Here is a 23,322-nt window from a genome sequence, read left to right as displayed (position 1 = left end):
TGTCAGTAAATCGCTGGCTTTGAAAGCAGACCAAGGCAGGCCAGCAGCACGGTTCAATTCCCGTAACAGCCTCCCCGAACAGGCGCCGGAATGTGGCGACTGGGGGCTTTTCACAGTAACTTCATTTGAAGCCTACTTGTGACAATGAGCGATTTTCATTTCATTTTAAGGGCTGGTTTAGCTACAGGGCTAAATCGCTGGCTTTGAAAGCAGACCAAGGCAGGCCAGCAGCATGGTTCAATTCCCGTACCAGCCTCCCCGAACAGGCGCTGGAATGTGGCGACTCGGGGCTTTTCACAGTAACTTCATTTGAAGCCTACTTGTGACAATAAGCGATTTTCATTTTTCATTTGGGGCAAAAATGTTGCCCATACTTTTTATGCCATTGTAAATTCCTGTGTCTAACGTTTTAATTGGCAATTGCCTTGGTAAACTTGTCATGTTGTCACGAAATTCTCCCGCCATTTCACTGGCAAGAAGTGGCAATTACAGTGTGACAGGTTTCATTATGAGGAACCGATCGTGCAAAAAGGTCAGAGGAATGGCACAATAGACAGTTTTCCCTCCTTTGCTCAGTTATTTATTTTCTTTTAAATATATATACATTCTGTAGTGTTGAACATCAAGTTGTCTTGTCAGTTGAGTAAAAGGCAGACAACATTTTCTCTTGCGCAATGCTCTTACTCTGAAGTTTCACAACTGAATGGTTTCAGGCTGCTTAAGATAATTGGCTGGCTTTATTTTAAATCGCCTTTTGTGCAAGCAGCCCCTGGAGTCCTCCAGGAACATTGAAACTGGCTTCCACCACACAGCACCACTTGAAGGGAGCCTCTGGTCAACATATGGATAGAACATGCTAGATTCAGCATCTTGGCCGTATTGGCCTGTGTTAGTTGACACAGTTGGGATTTAACACACAGAAAATTGTGTGTGGGGATTGTCTTATTTGTATTCATATCCAGTCGTTGCTGCGGTATAAGATAAAATTGTCTGCAATTACTCCAGTAGGTACCCACCCGACTGCCCTTTCCATCGCCACTCATTCTCTCAGACACACCATCCCAGATGGAGATGGTTCACTCCCTGTGCCCCATGGCCGCGAGCATGCAGACCCTGAAGAAGATTGCAGGGGGTCTCCAGGACTGCCAGTGCCAAGTGACGGGGGAGTTAGCTTGCACTCCTGTCTCAGGGAGTAGTCCCCCCCCCCTCAAGGGAGGAGGAGTTGATGGGGCCTGCAGGGAACACCGCAGCACTTCGGATTACCGCACCCTCCTCCTATCCCTATCACATCACATGGTCAGCAATCAGAAATGTGGCACCATGCCACCTGGGACACCCGATCATTTAGGTCCGGTCGCCCCAGAAGACAGCCGCCAAAGGGAACCCATTCATAGGGCGGGAAACGCAGCAGCCACCTCCATTCCTGCTGTACCATCTGGGGATCCACCTGGGCGTAGTGTTAGGACCCGTAAGGCCAAAAAAGTAGACAGCAGTTAAGTTGGCACGGGTGCAGGGCACAGTTTAGCGATAGGGACTGGGGCACAAATCTGTATATATGTTTTCACATTAAACACCTGTGCACACTGTTACAACCTGCCTCGGTGCTCTGTCAGAAGGGATGGGCTGGTCTGGGCTGGCCGCAGAGGGGGGCGCAGGGATTGGGGGGAATGGGCAGACATTTGGGGTGGTCTTGGCTCAGAGCCAGCCTCCCAGCTAGGGGTGCATCTTGAAGAGGCCAGGAACCGTAGAGTATGCCAGGATGAAGGCGTTGTGCACCCTGCCCGGGTATTGGCTGCAGATGTGCATGATGCGCAGTTCATGGTCACACACCAGCTGCACGTTCATCAAGTGATACCGATTTTGGTTTGTGAAGATCGGCTTGTCATCTGCAGGTGCCCGCAGGGCAACATGCATCCCGTCAATCACCCCCTGGAACTGGGCATCTCGGCGATGGCAACGAACCCCGCTGTCTGGACATCCTGGTGAAATGGATGTATTGTGCCGACTGGGCATATAGGGCCTCAGGGACAGCACGCATACACCTGTGCACTGAGCTCTGTGAGATTCCGGACATGTCCCCAATCGGCGCTTGGAAAGATCCTCTGTGGAGTAAAGGTTCAGGGAGCTGGTATCCTCCCCCATTCCCCAGCGGTGTCGGGTGCGCCATGATCCGGCAGATATGTCGCACTGTCCCCCTGCTCAGCCGCAGAGGCCTGGAATGACAGATGCTGCCGGTACACATGAGGCCTTATGCGGCGCCTCCTTTGCACCTCCTCTTTCTCCTTGGCCTGTTGGGCGACCAGCTCTCCATCCTGAGTGGCTGTCTCCTGTTCGTCTGGGGCAGGCTCTGCTGCTGCAGCTTCTTCCTTCTCGAGCAGCTCCAGCTCGTCCAGCCGCAGGGCATCCCCTAGGGCTGCGGCGACTAGGCGGAAGGCCATCATTGATTTTTTATTTTTTATAAATTTAGAGTGACCGATTCTTTATTTTAACCAACTAAGGGGCAATTTAGCATGGCCAATTTACCTACCCTACCCTGCACATCTTTAGGTTGTGGGGTGAAACCCATACAGACACGGGAAGAATGTGGAAGGTCACCATTACTGGTTGAATTCCAATATCCATTGTCTACAGGGGATGAAAGGCCGACATGTTAGTATGGTGTATACCCCTGTTCCCAACCAGCTACACGGTGGCCCGGGTTGGCACTTTGGACCCTGCCCCCACATGTCCCCCCACCTCCCCATATCCACACCCCGGCCCCGTCGGTGCTGCCAGGGGTACCGTCGGCTGGCAGGGCCCTTGTCAATGGTACGTTCCGCGGCCCCCATCTAGCATCCCTTTTAGGGGCTACTGTGGGCATTGCCCTTGGGCAGGCCGCATGATGCCCTGCTGGCGGGTGGCAGCCAGTTGGGGGGTGTGGTATGGCAGAGGGTGGGGTGTGGGGCAGGCGGCTGGGGCACGGAAAGGGTGGAGTGGATGGTGGGGGCTGGGGTACGGAGGTGGTGGGGTGGGGGCACCCATACAGCCGGTTGCACTCTGCAGAACCAGGGGCCACGGTGGGTGGTCAGTGGGGTGCACAGCAAGATGGCTGTCTTGCAGGCTGTGGCAATGGTGGTCTGTGCTTGAACACCAAATTGGATCCCAATTTTAATTGGGGAATTTTGTGAACATTCTGACAATATCTATTTTACCTTCCTTCTCTTCTGGAACCTGGTATGATTGTCGCTGTAACTACTTTTGTGCGCTTTTCCAAAGCTCTGTCCATTACGATTGTAACATTCTCTGGCCTGATTTTTATGACTTTTGCCTTGTGTTTTGTTTTGTCTCTGGCTCTCTCTTGCTCACTATCGATCCAGCCCACAATCTGGTTACTCACCTTTCATGGCTGAACCAACTCGTTGCTGATCCTTTCGACACACTGTCCCACTCACTGGGCAGACAGGCTATATACGCTGCAACTGCACCACGAGTGACCTATCTGATTTATCAGCTCTTTACTTGAGCACTGTGTCTCCAAAGCTTTACTGGGCAGTCAGGGCGCTGCATCTGCAACACTCTGACGCTGTGACTTCGTCGTGGTCCGATCAAAACGTCGCGCGTTGCCTCATGCCATGTAACACGAGCTACGATTGTTCACCATGGCGAACCTATACTTTCTCTTGCTGCCAGGCTGTTTGACCATCGCTGAAATCCATTTCATGTTGTTATGATGATATAAAAGCAGCAATGACTCATAAGCATAAACATGTTGTGGGTTCACTTGTTTAGACTAGGCATATGAGGAAATTTATTCATAGATTAAAAAGCTTGAAGACAGCAGTAGCAGAGCTGTGTGGCTACTCCACTAACAGTCAAAAGTGAAACTAAGACTGGATACCATGACACACTTCCCTTCTAGAGATGTCATGCTGCTAAGCCTTAAAGGCATGTTACAACAGGATGCTAACCAGAGAGGAATGAAATTAATAACAATAATCAAAACAAATAAGATTTTCCCAATGGTTCTTTTGGTAAATACAGTGCTAGCATGAGACAAATCATATTGCGGTCTTGACTTTGATACCTGGTTACTTGAGTTAGTTGACCTCAACCAGTTGACTTCATTAATCATGGCAGACTAAAAATCAGTGACAGCCCCCTTGATTGGTCGCTAATTCTGCTGAAGTGTTTGAACATGTGTGTGGAGAGGTTATGGTCAGGCTCAGCAGCATGCTACCCACATCTGAAACCAGTTAATAACGCTCACTGCCTACGCTCACCCACAACAAATGACCACTTGGGTGTCTATGGAACTGTATCCCAGTAAAGAGGCTGCAGCTTCAGTAGCAAAGCCATGACCTTGACAGTAGCAACCCCACCACTCAGTAAGAAGGTGGTGGGTTTAACTCCCACGCCAGGGACTCAAACATATAATCCAGGCTGACACTTCAGTGCAATATTGAGGGAGTGCTGCACTATCAGAGATGGCACCTTTTATCATAGAATCTACAGTGCAGAAGGAGGCCATTTGGCCCATCAAGTCTGCACCGGCCTCTGGAAAGAGCACCCCACCCAAGCCCACGAGTCCACCTAATCCCCACACCTCCACCCTATCCCTGTAACCCCACCTAACCATTTTTGGACACTAAGGGCAATTTAGCATGGCCAATCCACCTAATCTGCACATCTTTGGACTGTGGGAGGAAACCGGAGCACCCGGAGGAAACCCACGCAGACACGGGGAGAACGTGCAGACTCCGCACAGTGACCCAAGACGGGAATCGAACCTGGGACCCTGGAGCTGTGAATCGACTGTGCTAACCACTGTGCTACCGTGCTGCCCTTAGGTGAGATGTTAAACCCCACCTGCCCTCTCAAAAGATAAAAGATTTCATGATGTTATTTCTCCAAAATGTCTTGACCAGTATTTATTCCTCAATCAACAACACGAAAACAGATTGTGGTGTGATCATCAGATTGCTGTTTGTGGAATTCTGATGTGCAAATTTGGCAGCTGCAGTGTTGTTTACATGCTATTTAGGGGCCTCCAATCCTTTTGATATGAAAGAGAAAATGCATGAAGTAATAGAGCAGAAAAGAATAGCCAAGAATTTAATAGGCTGAAGGGACTGGTTATTAATTTTTTGATTCGAAAATCATTAAATTTACTTAATCGATGATATTTAGGAACAGAAGCAGGCAGTAAGCACCGCCAGCCTGTCCTGCCATTTAACTAGATCATGGCCAATCTGTACCTTAATTCCTTTTACCCACCTCGTTTCCATGATCCTAACTTCCTTGTTTGACAAAAAGCTATTCAAATCTGTTTTGAAATTTTCAGTTGACATAGTCTCAATAACTTCCGGAACATATTTTTTCAGGAAATGTTTCTGGTTTCACCAATGAATGGCTTTGCTCTAATTTTAACATTATGTCCCTGTGTTCTGGGCTTCTACACTGAAGAGGAAAAGTTTCTCTTTCTCTATCGTATCAACTCCTTTAAATGGCCACAAGCACCTCAATTAGGTCACGTCTTAATCTTCTCTAGTCAAAGGAATATAAATCTAATTTGTGGAACCTGCCACCCTAATTGAGCCATTTTAGCCCCAGTACCAATCGGGTGAATCTGCACTGTTCTTCAGTTCCTCTTTAGCTGTTATGTGTTTGGTATTGTTCCCAAGTCGAGGCGCCCCTTGATCAGCTACACGCTATTTGGAAGTGTGTGACTGCTGAGGTTATTCACATTGCCTGATTTTCCCTCCTTATGTTCATCCTCTAATAATAGTAGCCTAATCGCCACACTCCAGCACCGGTTTGGGTAAGCTAGTACGGGAAATGAACGCGCGCTGCTGACCCTGTTCTGCATCACAAACCAGCTGTCTAGCCCACTGAGCTAAACCTACTCAGCACCTCTCTGAGGGAACATTTCTTCTCATCTAACCCTGCATCAGGCAGGGGGGTCCAATGATAGTGGGCCATTGTTTTTTAAAAAATATTTTCATCTCCTTTTTCATATTTTCTTCCAAATTTACACCCACCAACAGTAAACAATAATCAGTAATGGATGCAATGTCAATCCCCATATCAATAACAACAATCCCATCCTACCACCAAACCCCCAAACATTAGCCCGCATGTTAACAAATCAAATAACAAAAAATAAATCAGGACTCACCCATAGTCACCATTAACACATACAGTACCCCTCCCCCCCACGCTCCAACACCCCCCTAATGTTCGATGTAATCCAATTCTCGAAAGTGCATAATGAATAACGTCCATGAATTGTAGAAACCCTCGATCCTTCCCCTCAGTTCAAATTTGACCTTCTCAAGTCAAGAATTCCAGCAGATCCCCCCCACCACGCCAGGGCACAGGGTGGAGAGATTGATCTCCATCCCAACAAGATCCACCTTCGGGCGATCAACGAGGCGAAGGCTGCAATATCTGCCTCCGCACCCGTTTTCAACTCCGGCTGGCCCAACACCCTGAATATGGCTTCCCGAGGGTCCAGCTCCATTTTCACGTGCACCACTTTAGAGTTTATCCTAAAAATCTCCTTCCAGTAATCCTCCAGCTTTCGACAGGACCAAAACATATGAACATAGTTTGCGCGCCCCCCCCCACCCCGCAACGTTCACACACATCTTCTACGCCCTCAAAGAGCTGGCTCATCCTCGCCCTTGTAAGGTGCGCTCTATATACCACCTTCAGCGTATCAGCCCCAACCTCGCACATGAGGTGGAGGCGTTCCCCTCCGGAGCACCTCACAACAGAACCCCTCCTCCATACCCTCTCCCAACTCTTCTGCCCACTTTGCCTTGATCCCTTCCAGCGGTGCCTTCTCGTCTTCCAAAATAGCCGCTGTAAACAGCCGATACTACCCCCTCTCCAGTCCCCCTGTCGTCAGTACCTCCTCCAGCAATGTGGAAGCCGGCTCTACTGGGAAGCTCTATATCTCCTTTCTGGCAAAGTCTCAAACCTGCATGTATCTAAATATTTCCCTCTGCTCCAGCCCATACTTCTCTCCCAGCTCCTTCAATCCTGCAAACCGAACCCAAGAAACAAATCTTTTAGTGTCCGAATTCCTTTCTCTTCCCATCTCCGAAAATTTCCATCCCACTTCCCTGGCTCAAATCTATGGTTCCCCCAAATCGGCATTTCCCTTGACCCTGCCCCAACCCACGGAGCTAGCGAAACTACCTCCAAATTCTCAACAAAGCTATTACTACCGGACTCCCTGAGTATTTTCCCGGGGCCGTCGGGAGCAGCGCTGTTGCTAGCGCCTTCAATCCCGACCCCCTACACAAACTCTCCTGCATTCTGGATAATGGGCCATTGTTTAGGAATAATTTCAGTCCATGTAAATTGATGTAGGCAATTTCTCATCTTCGACCAAATGTAACAAGTGAACGTTTGGGAAGAGGGAGAGACAACAACACTCACGCACAGCAGAAACAAAACTGAGTTGAAGAAATTGAATGGATGCGGGTTAATCTCATTGCCAGTAAGAATTGAAAGTGAATATTCCCACAGTTGGACACTTAGTGGGATCACACATTCTGCTGGGTTATATGGTTCTGCCAATATCTTATTGTAGCTCACGTAACAGAGTCAACTGCATTTATATAGCTACATTAACTGAGTAATATGTTCTTAGCTGCTCCATTTGGAACATATTATCCAACATGAAATTGACATCAAGGCTACATAGGGAGAAATTGGGACAGGGAAGATAGGTTTAGGGGAGAGCACGCTAGAGAACCAGGGATTTAGAGATCAAGGCCAAGGCACATGAAGACACAGTAGGGTGCGGACAGTAAGTGCACTAAGTGCCAGAATTGCTAGTGGCAGGGCTGTAGAGCTGGAGAAGGTTATAGAGCCAGGGAAGACTGGGGTTGTGCAGCGAATCAAAAGCAAGGTTGAGAATTTTGAAGACAGGAAAACAGCACAGATAGCACGGTGTGCATAGCACAGTTTTTGTTGACTTACCTTCCAGCTCCCTGCAGCCAGGTTCTGTAAGGCTCCTGCTGCCCCCTCCAGGGTATCTGGATTCGAGCATTCTGACAAAAGTGTGAGGTAGGGTTTGACAATTGAAGGGTGCCACAGGAGCTGTATGCCCTTTGGCGGGTCTGCCGCTTCTGGAAGAGGTCCAACACCATCCCACTAGGAAAAGGAAACAAAGAGGGGGAAAACGTAAAATCTCCATGTCAAGTCAAATGACGTGGGAACAAATTCTTTACATAGCATAGAAAGATGGTGACGCCAATAGACAGTGCCTGTGAATAGTGGAACACAGATTGTACCCCCAGTTCCCAAAAGCTTAACTTTTAGTTCCAACTACAGTCTAGGTGTAGAGAGCAAACAAATGCCTTGTGATTTCGCATTGGAAAAAAGGTGGGATTTGTAGGCAAAATCCTGGGATCGAACTGCCTGCCGAACATTATCAAGAACACTCCATGAGGAGACCCAGATGAACGGGTTGCACATTTACAAACAAAACTTCCATATCTCTTTTGCAACACGTTCCATATCTCTTTTGCAACACGTTCCAACTTCACATCTACAATGATTTGTAGCATCAGGACCATTCATTTGACTTCAGCGCCCTACTCAGAACTAAGACAGGCATGCACTATTTAGGTTTTCTAATTTTTCATTCCCTCACCGGTTCAGAGAACCTGATCAATCTTTGAAGCCCCTGAGTTGAAGCACTTAGCCAGAACTTCCTTCTTCAGGCCAACCAGACTGGTGTGCCTTTGCGTCACTCTTTGATGCCCAGTGTTTCGAAGCCCATGCCTATTCTGCCATCTCTAACATTACAGGTGGAGATAAAATATATATAAATTACCTTTCATAGATTTCATAGAATTTACAGTGCAGAAGGAGGCCATTCGGCCCATAGAACCTGCACAGGCTCTTGGAAAGAGCACCTTACTTAACCCCACACCTCCATCCTATCCCTGTAACCCTGCAAGCCCATCTAACCTGAGGGCAAATTAGCATGGCCAATCCACCTAACCTGCACATCTGTGGACTGTGGGAGGAAACCGGAGCACAAAGAGGAAACCCACGCAGACACGGAGAGAACGTGCAAACTCCGCACCGACAGTGACCCAAGCGGGAATCAAACCTGGGACCCTGGCGCTATGAAGCCATTGTGCTAACTGTGGTGATGTGCATCAATGTAAATGCATGTAGGCTAGCTAGGCACTAGAAGGAGCACCAGAAACATCACACACACACACTCAACCAATAGATCAGTTAGATAGGATACGACCAATGGACATTCACGATACACAAGGAGGTGACACGACGGGGCATTACACCAACCCATACATAAAGGACACCACACACATGATCTGCCTCTTTCCAGTGGAGACAGTCAGTGAGAACAGACACAGAGTTGATTCAATATTACACCCACCACGTGGATTGCAGCAGCTGGTTAGTCAGTCTGGGTAGCTATAGTAGGATTAGCAGTAGTGTCGAACCCGAGTAATAGAAGTGTAAATAGTTTAATAAACGTGTTGAAGTTATCTCCTTTGTCAAGTGCACCACAAGGAAGCCGCTTATGTTACACCTACAACATAACAAATCACGGTACCAGGCGTGAACTGTTTCAATCCATATAGCCATACCTCAGCGTACAGTGACAACCAGCAACGATACCCAGGCAAGATGTTCGAGATCCGGGTTCCGTAGCAGCTTCAGTGCCACGGCGATCTCCGCGAAAACTGGCGGGCATTCCGGCAAAAGTTTGAAATCTTCCTGGTGGCAGCCGAACTAGAAGAAGTGGCCGATCCTGAAAAAAAACAGAGCTTCTCCTCACTATCGCCGGTGCCAGAGCTGAAGAAATCTTTAAAAAATTCAAGTTCTCCAAGGGGCAAAACAGGAGCGACTTCCAGGCAGTCCTGGACAAATTCGGCAAATACTGTGAGGAAAACACACTCCAACCAGCAAGAAAAGGTAGGAGATGCGCCAGTACTCACCTTGAGGCCGAAATCCCGGAGCAGAGAACAATGTTGGTCGGTGGCCATCTTTCTACAGGGACTGCACTTGCGCAGTTGCGCGAGAAGCGCACAGAACGGGAATGTCCGAAAAAGGTCCAATGTAAAGGAACAGCCATCTGCGCATGCGCAATAGCTTCCTACGCGCTACGCCACATGCGTTATGATGTCAGAGGCCACGGACCACGCCCATTTAAAGGGGAAACATCCCAAATCAAAGAAAAAATCTTTTAAAGCTGTAAAACAACCTTCCTTCACCTTGAATGACAGCACAATGCCTCAAATTGAACCAGGAAATAAAATTAACCTCCGAAGAATCCTGCAACAAGCAGTTATCTATGCCCAAACCGATGATTCCGATCTTCAATACTTCGATACCGACCTTTACATTTTCTCTGGACCTTGCGAGCCCAATGCCAGCTCCGACGCAAACAGTGATGATATGGTCCTAGAAGACTATGACTCGGACGAACCTTTCACTTTGGGAGGCTACCCCAGTACCAAATCCGAACCACGACTAGACGTGTTGCACATTGGCCACCCCCGTATTAAATTCGACGCAGACGCGGATTCGTTCTTCGGATTTGAGGATCATCAGCCCAGCGAATATGACATCCCAACTTGTGAGTGCAGGATGATGCTGCAGCCTGAAATTAAGAGACAGAGAGTGGCACATGCCCACAGAGAGCGTGGTCCACGCACCGCTCAGGGTTCCCGACTCTAAGAAAGAGGACACGCAAGACTCCACACCGCAGTCCTTGCACGAACAAGAAGTGTCACAAGACTCCACAGCAAACTCGTGGACAGACTCCACAATAGAAGGAACGCAAGACTCCAGAGCACAGTCCTTACATGCACAAGAAGTGACTCCAGTGTCACAAGCCTCCGCAGCGAGCTCGTGGACAGCCTCCACAATAGAAGCAATGCAAGACTCCGACGCGTGGTCTTTGCAGGAACAAGACCATGAGGATCTAGCAACCTCCTCTGACCAACAAGCGACAGACAATGCAATTCTGCCATGCTCAAGTAAACAGCAAGAAGACTATGAAAGTCTACCATGCTCCAGTGCACAGCAGGACGACCATGTCTATCATGCTACAGTGAAGAACAAAGCGACGATGACAGTCCAAGCCCAAATAAAGGACAACAGCAAGACAATGGCAGTCCACCCACATTATTTGAACCACCAGATGAAGACTCTGACAATTTACCCAACCCAAGTGAACAACAAGCAGCTACTGAGGCTCTACCCACGGTATGTGAGACAAGTGACGACAGCATCCCACTTTCCATGCAAGATGTGCAAAGTGACAGACCTCAGCTAGTTGTACAGAGGCACTCGACGATCACTGTGAAACCACTGGTGACTCCGGTGACACCATGATACTTCCACCCTTATTCGCTCGAACCTCTCCACATGTCAATGCATTCCTGCATGTTCCAACTCCAGATGTGCAGCTTCAAGAAATCTCAGCGGACTCCAGTGAACCTCCTAAGACTCCGGACGGGGAGCATCAACAAACCAACACTGACTCAGTTAAAACAGATCAGACTCCAGATGGGGAGCAACCAAACGCCGACTCTGATTCACGTAAGCCGGACTTTACTCCAGACAGGGAGTGCCGCAACCTCAGTGATGGCACGCTCAGGGTGACAGCAGATGCCACAACGCCAGGAGATGGATCACTTAACAATTACACGGGGTCAGTAATAACAAGCAGCAGCTACAGTCCAAGAGGAATACACCAATATTCACCACAGCTATATCCACACATTTTTTCCACACCAGCAGTGCAGCCATTGACAGCTCATGCTGGACAAACCCAGTATTCAGGCATGCAGCAGCCAGAATAGGTGTATGCAACATATTCTCAAACAGGCCAGCACTACGGATTGCCCACTGATGGAATCAAGACCGAAGGAGGACTACCGCAAGCGCAATCTGCACTACAGACTGGATGCCTTAGTTACAGCCCAGGATTTGCTGCAGCCCAGCCTGGCCAGACGGCATATTCCTATCAGATGCAAGGTTCTAGTTTCACACCATCACCAGGTATATATGCGAGCAGCAATTCTGTTTCCAATTCGACAAGCTTCAACGATTCTCGGAAGGATCACCCTTCCTGCACAGCACGTGGCCAGAACCAGTATGTACAGTCTTATCCAACTTCACCATATGGCACATCCATGACCTCGAATGATACTGTTGATGGTACCTCTTCAACGTCAACACCTTATCAGCTACAAGATGCCATCCGACAGCACCATCACAAACATTGAAAAAAGAAAGGGACTCCAAATCAGACAGAGAAGTGATTTGACCACTTCTTGGTTCCTGTGGCACAGGGACGTTGATGGTGGCGTTCATAACCAAGAGAGACATTTGACCATGATAATGGATGGTTTTTGGACTCACACAAATGTTTAGGACTTATTGTTTAATCACTGTTCCCATGACTTGTACCTTACCTTATCAACCTGTTCTTTGTTCAATTTTCTTAAAGTGTACAGAAAATATGAACATATAAAAAAGGGAGGATGTGGTGATGTGCATCAATGTAAATGCATGTAGGCTAGTTAGACACTAGAGGGAGCACCAGAAACATCACACACACACACTCAACCAATAGATCAGTTAGATAGGATACGACTAATGGACATTCACGATACACAAGGAGGTGACACGACCACAGGGGTCATTACACCAACCCATATATAAAGGACACCACACACATGATCTGCCTCTTTCCAGTGGAGACAGTCAGTGAGAACAGGCACAGGGTTGATTCAATATTACACCCACCACGTGGATTGCAGCAGCTGATTAGTCAGTCTGGGTAGCTATAGTAGGATTAGCAGTAGTGTCGAACCCGAGTAATAGAAGTGTAAATAGTTTAATAAACGTGTTGAAGTTATCTCCACGTCTGAACCTTCCTTTGTCACGTGCACCACAAGGAAGCCACTTATGTTACACTTACAACATAACAAATCACTAACCACTTCAATGGAAATTTAAAATTCGGATACATAGGAAAGAGCACAGGAACAGGAACAGATCTTTCAACTCCTCTGTTGTTCTGTTGCTCAGTTATATTATAATATTATACCTGATTTGTTGCCTAACTCCACTCACCTACCTGGTTATATATGCCTTTATTTCCTTGCTTAATGCAAATCTCTTGATCTCAGTTCTGTAATTTTCAATTGACCACCCCCCCACCCAGCTCCAACAGTTATTTTGGGAGAGGGTCCGAGATTTTCACCATCCTTGTGTGAAAAAATCCTTCCTGTCTTCACCCCTGAACAGCCTGGCTCTGTAACTTTAATGCTGTGCCCCCACCCCGTCCATTCTGGACTCCCCAGAGAGATGCAAAGTGTGCTGCCAATTCACAATCACACGCTTCACACCATCACCAAACGTCAAGATCTACTCCATTCAGTGTGATTGTCTGCACGCTCCGCATCTCCCCAACAAAGTGATTTCTATATTCACTTGCTACGCAGACAGTAACTCACTAATAAATACCTCATCTGTGAGCTATCTCAACAACCATCCTCGCAGAAACAATCAGCACATTTCTCAGAGTAGCATTGAGTCTCTTCCACTCATGTTCGCATTTTTTTTAATGTGATGGGGATACAGAAACATTCTCATTGATAAATTCATCAGCACGCCACATTCTTGTGTGTCTTTATCTTCCTGTCTGTGCAGACAATAGAAGATGTATGAAAAAGAGATTCTATTCAGACACAGAACTCAGAGGAATAGGAATTGTGCTCCAGTACAATGCAGCCTGGTATATGAAGATGTACATTAACTCCTACAAGACCCTACGAGAGAAGTTCCTCATATTAACTTTGCTATTGCTTATCAAAGTATTGAACAGAGAATAATGAGGTTTTCCTCGCGGGTAGAGTGGGGCAGGGATAGGCAACGTCAAATTGCGAGCTCAAGAATGGCATTGGCAGAGAAAGAGAGAGAGAGACTTACATTTATGTAAAGCCTTTCATGACCTCTGCATGTCCCAAAAAACTTAACTGTCACTGAATTATTTTGGAAATGCAGCTCCTGCTGCAATGTAGGAAAGCTGGCAGCCAAATTGCACACAGCAATGAGATAATAAGCAGTCTAAATTAGTGATGTTGTCTGAGGGATACATACTGGCCACAACACCCAGGCAGAACTTCCCCCTGCTTCTTAAAAACAACGCCATGCAAACTTTTGCATCCAGCTGAGGGGAAAGATGGGGCCTCAGCTTAACATCTCAGCCAGAAGGTGGCATCACCTACAGTGCAGCACTCCCTCAGTACAGGGGTGTCAGACTAGATTCTGTGCTCAAGTCTCTGGAGTAGGATTTGAATCCACGGGCTTCTGACTCAGAGGTGAAAATGGTCTTAATAGAACCATAGCTGACACCCGTTCCTGCTCTTGTCTCTGGGAATGGTGGCGTTTTACGCCTGAAAATATGGCGCAAAATGGCCACCGATCCTCCGTGTGGCTGGGGGAAGCATACCGGCAGCATAAAGCACCCGGCTCTCGCTGCCGATACGGCCCAGAGACTTGCTGGGTCTGTGGCCGCGCAAGCGCATGGCGGCGGCCTGCAGCGGCCACGCCGTGCAACACGGCGCCGGCCGCTCGTGGACCCGGCCTGCGAAATAGTGTTCCCCTTTAAACCAGCTCGCGCGCCCTGGACCACTCCCCCACAGTGCCCCCAGCCCCTGCTGAAGACCCCCTGCCCGCGGCGGATCGGCTCTCCCCCCGACTGTGGCGGCGCTGGACAGAATCTGCAGCCGCCACGCCGAGTTCCCGACGGGTGAGACCATGAGAGACCCACGCCTTCGGGAACTCGGCCGGTCGGGGGCGGAGCATCGGGAGGCGGGCCTCAGGCAACGTTCCGAGGCCGTCGATATGTCGCGCGGCGTACTCACTGAGTATGGCGCTTTGGAGGGGTCGGAGCATCACAAAAGCGGTACCGCCCCCTATTTGGTCGGGAACTTTGATTCTCCGGCCGATCGGCGAATGCGATTTTGGAGTCGGCAACCAGAGAATCCCGCCCAAGGTTTTTATCACTGGGAGAATGGGGCAAAGAGAGGACTGTTCTGGTAATTCCAGCTAGATCAAAGGCAGTTAACAATTCTGTGAGTATTCCATTAGTATTTCTTTTGATAATCATGTCCAACTGAAGTGCTGTTTAATTCTTTATGAACCTGAATGAGTCTGCCACACATTCCTCTGCTTTCCTATACCGGAAACTTTCAAAGTGTATTTATTATTTTTATACAAAAATACACAGATGCTTCCGATCACTTTGTGTATGAACAGGAACTTACTAATCTCAGAGACCAGGGGCAGGATTCTCCGCAATCGGCGTGATGTCCGCTGACCGGCACCAAAAACGTTGCGAATCAATCCGGCATCACGCCGCCCCAAAGGTACAGAATTCTCCGCATCTTGAGGGGCCGAGCCCTTACCTTGAGGGGCTAGGCCCGCGCCGGACTGATTTCCGCCCCGCCAGCTGGCGGGAAAGGTCTTTGGTGCCCCGCCAGCTGGCGCGGAAATGACTTTGCCGTGCGGCGCATGCACGGGAGCGTCAGCGGCCGCTCACGGCATCCCCACGCATGCGCAGCGGAGGGGGTCTCTTCCGCCTCTGCCATGGTGGAGACCATGGCGAAGGCGGAAGGAAAAGAATGCCCCCACGGCACAGGCCCGTCCGCGGATCGTTGGGCCCCGATCGCGGGCCAGGCCACCGTGGGGGCACCCCCCGGGGCCAGATCGCCCCGCGCCCCCCCCCCCAGGACCCCGGAGCCCGCCCGCGCCGCCTTGTCCTGCCAGTAAGAGAGGTGGTGTGATTCTCGCCGGCGGGACAGGCATTCCAGCAGCGGGACTTCGGCCCATCGCGGGCCGGAGAATCGCCGGGGGGGCCCGCCAACCGGCGCGTCGCGTTTCCCACCCCCGCCGAATATCTTGTGCCGGAGAATTCGGCAACCGGCAGGGGCGGGATTCATGCCAGCCCCCGGCGATTCTCCGACCCGCGATGGGCCGAAGTCCCGCTTGTGGAATGCCTGTCCCGCCGGCGAGAATCAAACCACCTCTCTTGCCGGCGGGATAAGGCGGCGCGGGTGGGCTCCGGGGTCCTGGGGGGGGGGGGGGGGGTTGCCCCCACGGTGGCCTGGCCCGCGATCGGAGCCCACCGATCCGCGGGCTGGTCTGTGCCGCGGGGGCACTCTTTTCCTTCCGCCTTCGCCATGGCCTCCACTATGGTGGAGGCGGAAGAGATCCCCTCCATTGCGCATGCGCGGGGATGCCGTGGGCAGCCGCTGACGCTCCCGCGCATGCGCCGCATGGCAAAGTCATTTCCGCGCCAGCTGGCGGAGCACCAAAGGCCTTTCCCGCCAGCTGGCGGGGCGGAAATCAGTCCGGCGCGGGCCTAGCCCCTCAAGATGAGGGCTCGGCCCCTCAAGATGCGGAGAATTCCGCACCTTTGGGCGGCGCGATGCCGGACTGATTCGCGCCGTTTTTGGCGCCGGTCGGCGGACATCGCGCCGATTGCAGAGAATCCTGCCCCTGAATCTTCCTTTCACTAATTTGAACAATTGCTCTAATCTCATGAATTGGTTTCTGGTCGTTTGTGCTCGATGTGATCTATGGGACTTGATTTTGATTTCCTGAGGGGGTGTAAGAGGAATTTTCCTTCCCTTTTGGGTTGTTTCCCTCTGGTTAGCATTTATGGACCAACCCTAGCTGCCCAAAGAAAGCATAGATGAATCTCCTTCTTGGACTCCTACAATTGGATAGAACTCAGCAGCTTGCTAGGCTGCTTCTGTGGGAGGTTAAGAGTCAACCTTGCAAGTGGGGACTTTGTTGGTCGCTGCTGGATGCCTGACCATAACAACATGGTGGGTGGGGAGGTGATGTAATCACGCATGAGGTGAACGGGTTGGCATCATTTTGCACGTGGGTGCTGTCATCGCGTAATGAGATTCTTCACGGTTCAAGACACATTGGGGGCTGGGGGTTGGGAAACAAATATGAAAAACAGCCTGTTATCTGTGCTGCAATGAGGTTGCTGCCGATGGGGAATGGAATGAGCCCAGGTCCCTGCCATTACTTCACTGAGGTAAGTATATTGAGGCACAAAATACTGGACATAAAACTGTCGCGGTACTGGACATTGACCAGACGGAAGAAAAACTGGACTGTCCAACGCCAAACCGGTGGCTGGATTCTCTGCACCCTGACGCCAAAATTGCATTCGGCGAAGGGGCGGAGAATCTAAGATGACGCCCAAGTCGGGGCGCCGCCACTTTCGCGATGGTCCGCCCCCTGAAAGGCGGCGCACTCTAGGAGTACGCCGCACGCCTTATTGACGGCCTCAGGCCATTGCCTGGGGCTCGCCCCACGATGCTCCGTCCCCGACCGGCCGAGTTCCCGACGGCATGGGACACGTGTGGTCTCACCCGTCGGGAACTCAGTGTGGCGGCTGCAGTTTCAGTCCGGCGCCATCACAGTCGGAGGGAGGGCCAAACACAGGCAAGGGGCTTCATTCGGGGCTGGTGGCACTGTGGGGGATGGGGGGAGGGGGGGGGGGGTGCGGTTCCGGGGCACGCGAGCGGCCAAAGGGGGTTACTATTTTTGCGGCCCGGGTCCGCAAGCTGAGCCGCCATGAAGCACGGCGCGGCCGCTACAGGCCATGCTCTGGGCTGTACCGGCAGCTAGAGCTGGGAGCTCTACGCTGCCTCCCTGCTAGCCCCCCGGAGCAGGGAATCGGTGGTTGTTTTGCGCCAGTTTTCCTGGCGTAAAACAGCCCCACTTTCACGCGGGCTTAGTCTCCCAAATGGAGAATCCAGCCCCAGGTGTCTGGCCAACAGATGGGATTGGAGTCACATGTAAGCCAAGACTGGGCAAGAATAGCATGTTACCCTCCTTAAAGACCATTAGTGTGAACCATTAGTAGACATATGGACAATAAGGGAATAATGTAGATGGGCTTTAGCGTGGTTTCACAGGTCGGCGCAACATCGAAGGCCGAAGGGCCTGTACTGCGCTGTAATGTTCTATGTTCTATGAACTGGTTGGCTTTTTAGGGCAATCCTTCATGGCCACTTGAATGCCCAAATGGTATCGAATGAAGAATATATCCTCCTGTTTGCCCAGGTGTTTTGTCCGTTTTCCTTTTCTTCTCCCAGGAGATGACATGGCCATAGGTTATGCTGGGAAGGGGTTGGGTAGCAGAGGTTGGGATGAGGAATAGTCTGGTCATTGATGCTACCACGAGTGCAGAGCAGGCCTGATGGAGCAGCCCATTCCGTTCCTGCCCATCGCATTTCCCACCGTGTACTGACCCACACAGGAAGAGAAGACAAAGCAAGGGCAAATCGGGGATGATTGTTCAGCCTTTTATACTGGACGCTGTTGCACATCACTGGAGACAGTGACAAATTGCTAAATAGAAAAACACATATGCGCTATGTGTTTTTGTTAATCGCTCCTCTTTGCTCTGAGCACAGGGTGTGAAGTGGCCCATGTGGCAGTAAAGTTCCTCTCATTACATTCTCCCAGGGCTGCTGTGCAAAGAGGAGCGATTAACAAAAACACATAGCGTATATGTGTAAAAGTTCACCTTTCAAGGCCACACAGTCTCCGATTTGACTGCGGGCTACTGTTGCCATATGTCACACATGAAGAAATAGCAGGCTTTTTCTCAGCCTGTGAACTGCCCCGACCTTTATCTGAAATTTCAATCATGCTGCTGAACTTTGTTTCGAAATTCAATTTAACCATCTGGGGGAAATGAAAATGCTCCTTCAAAGGGGCATGAAATTAAATTTCCAATTAGGCCGTGCAAGAAGGGATTGACCATCCCAATGTGTTTCGAATCTTAAAGTTTTAGTCAAGCTTCCTTGTTGATACATTTGGAACCTTCTAGTAGCACCGGAGTTACAGTATAAAAATATATGTCAGAACAATAGCTCCGAGCTCAAGCTATTAAACGGAAGATAAGAACTTGTATTTACATTGTACTTCCGATGTTTAAAAAAACTTGGGACGTGGGCATCGCTGGAGAAGTCCAGCAGTTACTGCTCAACTCTAGCGCCCTGAGAAAGTGGTCAAATGCCTCCCTCTCAAAGCACACTAATGTTTTCCAGCTGACTGTTCTTCTAGTCCATTTCAGGGGCCAGTTAAGAGTCAACCATGGCATGGTGGGACGGGAGCCACAGGTAGGCCCAACTAGGTAAGACTGAGAGGATTTCTTTCCTACAGAATGTGAGTGAACCAGTGGGCTTTTATGACGAGGCAACAGTTTCATGTTCCGATACTAGGGTTGCCAACCGTGATTAAATGTATTCCTGGAGGTTTCACCACATGACTTTCCCCCTTGCTCCAGCCATTGAGATGTTACTGCCTTCCTACGCTAATTGGAAAGTGAAAGGATTTATTACCCAATTGGGTTGTGCTCAACTGGCAGCCAGACAGCCTTGCTTCCCCCCCACCCCTCCGCCCGGCCATTTTCATTAATGTTTATATCTGGGGCTTGATCTAATGGCTGCGCTTCGCTTAACTCGGGACGCGACTGGTAAATCTCATGAGAGGCCTCTTGAGAGATTTACTCAGCTTGCCATGCCTCGTGAGATCTAACTTGATCTCGTGATCTGGATTCTGCCCACAGTGGGCGGTTGCTACATTTGCATATTTAAGTATGCAGTTTGACACGCTTTGAATATGCACTCGCCAGATCTACCCAGTGCCCGGGATCAAATCCCCTCGCTAAGGAGACCCCAGCTGGTGCCGTTTAGCACGGGGACCAGGTGGAATGCACTTGGGGAGGGGGGGGGGTTCTCCCATGTGATCGGAAGCCCCCAGGTGATCGGCCTCTGGGCAGGGTGGCACCCTGGCACTGCTGATGCCACCTGGACACCATGGCACTGCCAGCCTAGAACCCTAACAGTGCCATGCCCAGGCAGCACTGCCAGGATGACAGGGGCACTGCCAGGGTGACAGGCTGGTAGTGTCTCAGTGCCAACGTGGTATATTTCCCAGATTGGGCCCAGGGGTCCACTGCCCTTATGAGGTGGGGTGCAGGGGGCTCGAGGACCCCCAAACAGGTAAGTTGTGGCATGGGGGGGGGGGGGTCTTTGGGAGGATGAGAGATCTTTCCTGCAGTGATGAGCAGAACAGTCCCAGCTGAGGCCCAGAAAATATCAGAGTCCCGTTCGAAAGCATGATCGTTCCCAGCGCTACAGGTGGCAGGAGACACCAGACTAAACTCACCCACAACGGGACTCTTTTTTTTGTTAAATCGCACACTTGGTAAAGTGGAATGTTGAAGGAAAATGGCAAAAGAAAACACCTTCTTCAATGTCCCGATCATTTTACTCTGGGGTTGCACACAGCAGCGTCCTGGAGATTGATCATCAATTCCTAGAGGCTGTAGCCTGTCCTGAGGGTTGACAACCCACCTGATACCTGTCTTTAATTTCCAGACTTTTTTGAAACTGAATTCAAACTGCCACAGTGTGATTCACACTTGGTCTTTCCATGATTCGTCGAGGAAAATAATCACAACATTACCATGACTCTGCATTTTTTCATGTAAGCTGAGTTCAAACGTAGAGTTCCCACAGGAGCAGGAGTCTCAAGAATTGGCCTTGGGCCTGCCCATTCTGGAGTGGAAATGATTCAATTAGGGCCACAAATTAACAACCAACACTTTGCATCACGTCATTGAGAGACTAAAAGCAACAACGTTGTCATGAGTTTAGCGATTTATCATTAAAATATCCACCTCTACCAGTAAACTAAATACTAAAACACAAATTGAAACTCAAATTGAAGCCAGAATTTTTTGTAGGGGTGATGGCCCTGTCCACCGGCTGAAAAGGCAGGAATGAGCCCACCCCTCCAAACAGGTAGGAGTGAAGACAGGCAGTGGGCGGCCATTTCCACGGGTGGGGCATACACAACAGCCCTCCCCTCCCAGCCTACAACCTGTGTTTACCAGTAGTGACGGGTGGAGGCCGTTAAGTGACAAAGAATTAAGTGGCAGCCCGGCTCCTATTGTACTGCTGCTGAAATTCTACTGGAGACTGGTAGCTAACAGGCAGCATCCCCACCACATGTCTTTCCCCCAACCTGCCAGACAGCCCTCGTTGTTGGAGAGAGCTGGGGGGAGGGGGGGGGGGGAAACATTCTGTCCAGAACACTGATGTTTACATGCTCCTCTTTCCCTTCTCTCCAAACATTGCTTGCTTCTCGCACTCTTACCCGAGTAGGATTGTCAACACTGATTTGACGTATTGCTGGAGATTTGATCATGTGACATTCGATCACATGGCATTCAGCCACATGACACTGTTTGTAAGAAATAGGAGTAGGACTAAGCCATAAGGCTCCTTGAGCCTAGTCCACCACTCAGTCAGATCACTGCTGATATTAAGACCATAAGACATGGGAGCAGAATTAGGCCATTCGGCCCAACGAGTTTGCACACCATTCAATCATGACTGATATGCTTCTCATCCCCATTTTCCTACATTCTCCCCATAACCCCTGATACCCTGATATTAATCTGACACTCAGTTAGATCACGGCTGATTTTTTACATCAGCTCCACTTTCCTGTCCTATTTCCACATTCCTTGTATCTCTCAGTGCCCCAAAATCTATCACTCTTGGATTTTGATGTCCTCAATTGCTTAGCAACCACAGATTTGAGATAGAATATTCCAGAGATTCTCAACCCTCTCAGTAATTAAATTGTATCAGTCCTAAGTGGCTAAATCCTTACCCTCAAGCCATGACCCCTAGTTTAGGCTTTCCAGTTTGGAAAACACTCCTCCTCATCTACCTAATCCCACTTGCCAGCGCTTGGCTCATAGCCTTGAATGTTATGACGTGCCAAGTGCTCATCCAGGTACTTTTTAAAGGATGTGAAGCAACCCGCCTCCACCACCCTCCCAGACAGTGCATTCCAGACCGTCCAACATCTGGGTGAAAACGTTTTCCCTCAAATCCCCCCCCAAACCTCCTGCCTCTCACCTTGAACTTGTGTCCCCTCCTAACTGACCCTTCAACAAGGGGGAATAGCTGCTCCCTATCCACCCTGTCCATGCCCCTCATTATCTTGTACACCTCAATCAGGTCATCCCTCAGACTTCTCTGCTCCAGCGAAACAACCCAAGCTTATCCAACCTCTCTTCGTAAATTAAATATTCCATCCCAGGCAACATATATATATTATATATATATTAGTCTCTCACACCTTTAAAAAAATTCCGCTTTGCCATTCTTCATACCGAAGTGGCCAATTTCATACTATCCCGCATTATACTACAGATGCCAGATCCCTTATCCCGCACCCAAAAAACGGGAAGACACTAACACCGACTACATCGAAGCTGGAGCCCTGGGTAGCAATTTGAATAAAACCGTTTAATTCTTTATTTTTCAGATTTATTTTCTGTATTATAAATACATACTAGGCCCAGTACCCAAAATGTGTAAAATCCCCAAATCTAGCACACATCCGGTCCCGAGCTTCCCGGATACAGTGTCCGGTACTTGTATGTCTGCCACCTTCTTGTCCGACCACTTAACGGGTGTATATCCCTTTGCAGTCTCTTGATGTATTCCTCACAATTTACTTTCAAACCTAACTTATTATCATCAGCAAACGTGGTTATATTTCATTCTGTCCCTCATCTAAATCATTGATTGGGTAAGAGCCCATGGGATCCAAAGTAATTAGATCCAGAATTGGCTGTGTGGCAGGAAGCAGAGGGTGATGGCCGAGGGTGTTTTTCTTACTGGAAGCCTGTGTCCAGTGGGTCCCGTAGGGATCAGTGTTGGGGCCTTGCTGTTTGTGGTTTATATAAATGATTTAGACGTGAGTGTAGGAGGGTTGATCAGTAAATTCACAGATGATACGAAAATTGGTGGGGTGGTAAATGGTGAGGAGGGTAGCCTTAGATTACAGGAGGCAAATGGAATTCAATCTGGATAAATGTGAGGTGATGCACTTGGGCAGGACAAACAAGCAAGGAAATACTTGATAAATGGCAGGACCCTGGGAGGCACCGAAGATCAGAGGGACTTTGCTGTGTATCTGGTCCCTTAAGGTAGCAGGGCAGGTGGATACAGTGGTTAAGAAGCCACATGGTATGCTTGCCTTTATTAGTGGAGGAATAGTTTAAGAATAGGGAGGTTATGCTGGAACTGTACAAAACATTGGTTGGCCAGAGTATTGTGTGCAGTTCTGGAATCCACATTATAGGAGTTGATGTGATAGGACTGGAAAAGATGCAGAGAAGATTTACCAGGGTGTTGCCTGGCCTGA

General features: G+C 49.5%; 1 protein-coding gene across 7 annotated transcripts in view; it reads right to left on the bottom strand.

Annotated features, from left to right (window-relative positions):
* Positions 1-23,322, bottom strand: part of LOC140425471 (catenin delta-2-like) — a 1,686,689-nt gene that overhangs the window by 85,910 nt on the left and 1,577,457 nt on the right. For all 7 annotated transcript variants that reach the window (XM_072509780.1, XM_072509779.1, XM_072509782.1 and 4 more), the window contains one exon: positions 7,972-8,145. In XM_072509780.1, coding sequence (XP_072365881.1) covers positions 7,972-8,145 — 174 coding nt within the window. The remainder of the gene's footprint in view (positions 1-7,971; positions 8,146-23,322) is intronic.

The sequence above is a fragment of the Scyliorhinus torazame genome, chromosome 6 (assembly GCF_047496885.1).
Source record: "Scyliorhinus torazame isolate Kashiwa2021f chromosome 6, sScyTor2.1, whole genome shotgun sequence".
Classification (NCBI taxonomy): domain Eukaryota; kingdom Metazoa; phylum Chordata; class Chondrichthyes; order Carcharhiniformes; family Scyliorhinidae; genus Scyliorhinus; species Scyliorhinus torazame.
Note: the sequence above shows the minus strand (reverse complement) of the source record. Positions and strands in the feature narration are given on the sequence as shown.